At 44.0% G+C, this 6,299-nt stretch overlaps 1 protein-coding gene across 1 annotated transcript; it reads left to right on the top strand.

Annotated features, from left to right (window-relative positions):
• Window positions 1-4,341: 4,341 nt before the first annotated feature.
• On the top strand, window positions 4,342-5,891 carry LOC113222772 (arf-GAP with GTPase, ANK repeat and PH domain-containing protein 11-like; the record flags this gene model as incomplete). Its single annotated transcript, XM_026452388.1, has 2 exons — window positions 4,342-4,393; window positions 5,022-5,891. Coding segments are annotated over 2 exons (922 nt in total), but the record flags the coding sequence as incomplete, so codon positions are not given.
• Between the last annotated feature and the right edge of the window lie 408 nt (window positions 5,892-6,299).

Here is a 6,299-nt window from a genome sequence, read left to right as displayed (position 1 = left end):
TCCTCCATCCCTTTATTTTGAGCCTATGTGTGTCTCTGCATGTGAGACGGGTCAACTGAATACAGCAAACTGATGGGTCTTGACTCTATCGAATTTTCCAGTCTGTGTCTTTTAATTGGACCATTTAGTCCATTTACATTTAAGGTTAATATTGTTATGTGTGAACTTGATCCTGTCATTATGATATTAGCTGGTTATTTTGCTCATTAGTTGATTCAGTTTCTTCCTAGCATCAATGGTCTTTACATTTTGGCATGTTTTTGCAATGGCAGGTATCGGTTGTTCCTTTCTATGTTTAGTGCTTCCTGCAGGATCTCTGGTAGGGCAGGCCTGGTGGTGAGGAAATACCTAAGCATTTGCTTATCTGTAAAGGATTTTATTTCTCCTTCACTGATGAAACTTAGTTTGGCTGGATATGAAATTCTGGGTTGAAAATTCATTTCTTTAAGAATGTTGAATATTGGCCCCCACTTTCTTCTGGCTTGGAGAGTTTCTGCCGAGAGGTCTGCTATTAGTCTGATGGGCTTCCCTTTGTGGGTAACCCGACCTTTCTCTCTGGCTGCCCTTAACATTTTTTCTTCATTTCAATTTTGGTGAATCTGACAATTATGTGTCTTGGAGTTGCTCTTCTCGAGGAGTATCTTTGTGGCGTTCTCTGCATTTCCTGAATTTAAATGTTGACCTGCCTTACTAGGTTGGGGAAGTTCTCCTGGATGATATCCTGCAGAGTGTTTTCCAACTTGGTTCCATTTTGCCATCACTTTAGGCAAACCAATCAGATGTAGATTTGGTCTTTTCACATAATCCCACATTTCTTGGAGGCTTTATTTCTTTTTACTCATTTTTCTCTACACTTCTCTTCTTCCTTCATTTCATTCATTTGATCTTCAATCACTGATACTCTTTCTTCCAATTGATTGAGTCGGTTACTGAAGCTTGTGCATTTGTCACGTAGTTCTCATGTCATGGTTTTCATCAGTTCATTTATGGTCTTCTCTGCATTGATTATCCTAATTATCCATTCTTCCATTCTTGCTTTCAAGGTTTTTAGTTTCTTTGCACTGGCTACGTAGTTCCTCCTTTAGCTCTGAGAAGTTTGATCAGCTGAAGCCTTCTTCTCTCAGCTCATCGAAGTCATTCTCCATCCAGCTTTGTTCCATTGCTGGCAATGAGCTGCCTTCCTATGGAGGGGGAGATGCACTCTGATTTTTTTGAATTTCCAGCTTTTCTGCACTGCTTTTTCCCCATCTTTGTGGTTTTGTCTGCCTTTGGTCTTTGATGATGGTGATGTAACTGGGGGTTTTGGTGTGGGTGTCCTTTCTGTTTGTTAGTTTTCCTTCTAACAGTAAGGACCCTCAGCTGCAGGTCTGTTGAAGTTTGCTTGAGGTCCACTCCAGACCCTGTTTGCCTAGGTGTCAGCAGTGGAGGTTGCAGAAGATAGAATATTGCTGAACAGCGAGTGTTGCTGTCTGATTCTTGCTCTGGAAGCTTTGTCTCAGAGGTGTACCCAGCCATGTGAGTGAGGTGTGACATGTTGGTCTCACTTTAGTGGGCGATGTCTCCAGTTAGGCTACTCAGGGGTCAGGGACCCACTTGAGCAGACAGTCTGTCCATTCTCAGATCTCAACCTCTGTGCTGGGAGAATCACTGCTCTCTTCAAAGCTGTCAGACAGGGACATTTACATCTGCAGAGGTTTCTACTGCTTTTGTTTAGCTATGCCCTGTCCCCAGAGGTGGAGTCTACAGAGGCAGGCAGGCCTCCTTGAGCTGCGGTGGGCTCCACCCAATTCGAGCTTCCAGGAGGCTTTGTTTACCTACTTAAGCCTCAGCAATGGTGGGTGCCCCTCCCCCAGCCTCACTGCCGCCTTGCAGTTAGATCTCAGACTGCTGTGCTAGCAATGAGCGAGGCTCCGTGGGCATGGGACCCTCCAGGCCAGGTGTGGCATATAGTCTCCTGGTGTGCCATTTGCTAAGACCCTTGGTAAAGCGCAGTATTAGGGTGAAAGTTACCCAATTTTCCAGGTTCTGTGTGTCTCAGTTTCCCTTGCTAGGAAAAGGAATTCCCTTCCCCCTTGCGCTTTCCAGTTGAGGCGATGCCTCACCCTGCTTCAGCTCTTGCTGGTCGGGCTGCACCTGTGGACCAGCATCGACTGTCTGACATGCCCCAGTGAGATGAACCCAGTACCTCAGTTGAAAATGCAAAAATCACCTGCCTTCTGTGTCACTCACGCTGGGAGCTGGAGGCTGGAGTTGTTCCTGTTGGGCCATCTTGGGCCCCCCCCCTTCTTATTTTTTTTTTTTCTGAGACAGAGTCTTGCTCTGTCACCCAGGCTGGAGTACAATGGCGTGATCTCGGCTCACTGCATCCTCTGTCTCCTTGATTAGAGTGGTTCTCTTGCCTCAGCCTCCAGAGTAGCTGGGACTACAGGGATATGCCACCACACCCAGCTAATTTTTTGTATTTTTAGTAAAGATGGGGTTTCACTGTGTTAGCCAGGATGGTCTCAATCTCCTGAACTTTTGATCTGCCCATCGCAGACTCCCAAAGTGCGGGGATTACAGACATGAGCCAACATGCCCGGCAGAAGGAATAAGTTTTTCAAAGTCCTCAGGAAAGCTTAAATTTTATCACTGGGAACAAATACTTATTTTCTTTGAAGTGACAACCTCTCACTTCATTTATTTTTGAGAATGAAAGTTGTACTTTTTTTTTAGACCGAGTCTCACTCTGTCACTTGGCTGGAGTGCATTGGCATCATCTCAGCTCAAGCAATCCTCTCACATCAGACTCCCCTGTAGCTGGGACCACAGATGTGTGGCACCACACCAGGCTAATTCTTTTTTGCATTTTTGGTAGTGACAGGGTTTTGTTATGTTGCCTAGGTTGGTCTCAAACTCCTGCAAGAGCTCAAGCCATCTGCCTGCTTTCACCTCCCAAAGTGCTGAGATTTTACAGGCGTGAGCCACTGCGCTGACCCAGTTGTACTTTTAAATAAAAATGATGTTCTGTGAAAAAAGTGATTGTTCAGTTCACAATTAAATCACTAATTCTTAAACAAAACAAAACAAAACAAAACTGTACTGCAGTCAGCAGAAATCCTTCTTATTAACTTTCCACTTATTCAGAATATTAAAGAGACATGTCAAAGTTTAACAACAGCATTAATTTTTACTGCTTCATTAAAGACATTCTTAAATAAGTCATGCTGTCTTTTTTAAAGGTAGGGGACTGTAAAGAATAGAATGACTACTAATGTGATTGGTACCACTGCCTTGATTTATGCTGAGAAACCAGCAGTTTTACTCACTTTTGCTTTTATACAATCATGGCAAGTGTCAACGAAAAAGCAGGTAATGACTTTGTATTCCTTTTACAGATTTTTAAATTTTTTATTCAGCTTTCTGAGGTATGATTCAGTACAGTGTTGGCCAGGCACAGTGGCTCAGGCCTGTAATTCCAGCACTTTGGGAGGCCGAGGCGAGTGGATCACCTGAGGTCAGGACTTCAGGACCAGCCTGGCCAACATAGTGAAACCACATCTCTACTGAAAATACAAAAATTAGCCGGGCGTGGTGGTGGGCGCCTGTAATCCCAGCTACTCAGGAGGCTGAGGTGGGAGAATCACTTGAACCCGGGAAGCGGAGGTTGCCATGAACCGAGATTGTGCCATTGCACTCCGGCCTGGGCAACAAGAGTGAAACTCGGTCTCAAAAAAGCAAAACAAAACAAAACAAAAACAGGATTGACCTCTTAGCCCTTCTGGAAAGGGTCTTGGGGATCCCAAGAGGTCCACAGAGCACATTTGGGGAACCACTGGTTTGTCACGTGGGCACAATGCATTAGTTTTACAAAGTTTAAAGTTCATCAAAGACTGGCCTCTTAAAAAGGCAGGTGAGTTTTTAATTCAAACAACAGAAAATACATAAATACATCACGAGAGTATACTGCAGAGAACTAAAGAGAAAGGAAGCTAGGAAATCTGAATCACATTTACATTTATTAAAGTCATCACTACTGCTTTGTAAAACATTCTTGTGTTTCAGTGTGTGGTTAGAAGAGTGAAAATATATTTGGTTTGTTGCCACTGCCTGTTAGGGAGAGTCAATACTTATGGGCATTTCTGACTGGTTATCATATAAAAGACTTCACAGTACAGGACACGAAGTCCTCAGAAAGAAGAAGTCAGGAAACCCTCTGCAAGTCAGGATCCAGGAGAAAAATTTGTAAAAACTGCTTCGGTAAAGTAAACAGCAAAGCACACAGGAGGCAGTATTTTACTAAACATATATTATACTGATATATTAACAGTTTTTGAAGTAATGCACACTCTTATTTTATAGAGATGCAGATGGATCTTTGAGCATATTTGATGAACAGTTATACTCATTTACAGTAAGTGGCGCTTTTATTGAGATTGTATTTTCATCATACACTTGTATCTGTTTCATGCTGAAGTCAAAGGCATCTTTTTTTAAATCTTCCCCATTTCATGTTATATTTAGTCATCTTAAGTGCTGTAAAAAGAATGTGCTGGAATAAGAACTGATCTACACCTCTGTTTAGTTAGTGAGCTAGTATGAGTAAATATAGTATCCAAATAACAGAAAATGTATCTTTTTTTTTTTTTTGAGACTGAGTCTCTTTCTGTAGCCCAGGATGGAAGTGCAATCGCACAATCTTGGCTCACTGCAGGCTCTGTCTCCCAGGTCCCTGTTCAATCAATTCTCCTGCCTCAGTCTCCCTAGTAGCTGGGATTACAGGCATGCGCCACTGTGCCCAGCTAATTATTATTATTATTTTTTTTTAGTAAAGACAGGGTTTCACCATGTTGGCCAGGATAGTCTTGAACTCCTGACCTCGTGATCCACCCACCTCGGCCTGCCTAAGTGCTGGGATTACAGGTGTGAGCCACTGTGCCTGGCCCAGAAAATGTATCTTTTTAAAAGGTAATTGTGAGCTGTCTATAGGACCCAAGTCACTACCCAATTCTTGAAGCCATTCCTCCTTCTGTTCCACACAGGTTTCCACCATGCACATTACGCAGACAAGAAATGGAGGTGGGAATTTAAATAACTATTCCTCGTCCATTCCATCGACTCCCAGCACCAGCCAGGAGGACCTTCAGGTCAATGTTCCTCCCTCTGCCAATACACCCACACCCGTTCGCAAGCAGTCCAAGCGCTGGTCCAAGCTGTTTACATCTGAGAAAGGGAGTGACCCAGACAAAGAGAACAAAGCCTGGGAGAGTCATGCTGACACCATCGGGAGCGGCAGAGCCATCCCCATGAAACAGGGCATGCTCTTAAAGCTAAGTGGGAAATGGCTGAAGAAATGGAAAAAGAAATATGTCACCCTCTGTGACAATGGCGTCCTCACCTATTATTCAAGCTTAGGTGATTATATGAAGAATATTCACAAAAAAGAGATTGACCTTCGAACATCTACCATCAAAGTCCCAGGAAAGAGGCCACCCCTAAGCACACTGGCCTGCGTGCCCATTTCCAGCTCTAAAGGCAATGCGCTATCCACGGACATGAACAGTCTGTGTACCTCAGCCAATTCAGACACCGGACTTGATGACTCCATATGCTCCAGCCCCAATATCTCCAGCACCACCAGCCCCAAGCTCAACCCACCCCCCTCTTCTCATGCCAACAAAAAGAAACACCAAAGGAAGAAAAGCACCAACAAATTAAAAGACAATGGCCTGCCTGGCACTGCTGAAGAACAAGACGAAAACTTTATCATTGTGTCCCTCACTGGCCAAACATGGCACTTTGAAGCCATTACGTATGAGGAGCGGGATGCCTGGGTCCAAGCCATCGAGAGCCAGATCGTGGCCAGCCTGCAGTCATGCGAGAGCAGCAAAAGCAGGTTCCGGCTGCTTTAGACTAGCACAAGATTATTTACTAATAATCTTGATCTTTAGCCACATTTCTGTGCAATAAATTTGCTATGATGCCATGATGGGGATCAGCAAGCTGCGTTTTCCAAGTTCCTTCTAGTGGGATCCTGCTAGGTTCTGCTATTAGGAGGTACTAGGGAAACAGAAAGGCAAGAGAATGGAAGAATAGATCTCCTTTTCCTGTTTATTTGCTGTCCTTACTGAGATTCTCCCAAGAACATCCCCTTGCCTTAGGAGCAGTAATTGTTTCAGTTTACCAGTTTTTTCAGAGCCCGAGAAAGTGCCTCTTCAGAGGTAACAGCAGCAGTTGGAATATATCTCTCCATTAGAGGTCTAGTCTCAGCCCAGGAAGGCTTTTACTCTGAGTTTTAATTGTAATAACTCCAGTCTCTT

The sequence above is a fragment of the Piliocolobus tephrosceles genome, unplaced genomic scaffold, assembly GCF_002776525.5.
Source record: "Piliocolobus tephrosceles isolate RC106 unplaced genomic scaffold, ASM277652v3 unscaffolded_34602, whole genome shotgun sequence".
Taxonomy (NCBI): domain Eukaryota; kingdom Metazoa; phylum Chordata; class Mammalia; order Primates; family Cercopithecidae; genus Piliocolobus; species Piliocolobus tephrosceles.
This window is presented reverse-complemented; position numbering and strand designations above follow the sequence as displayed.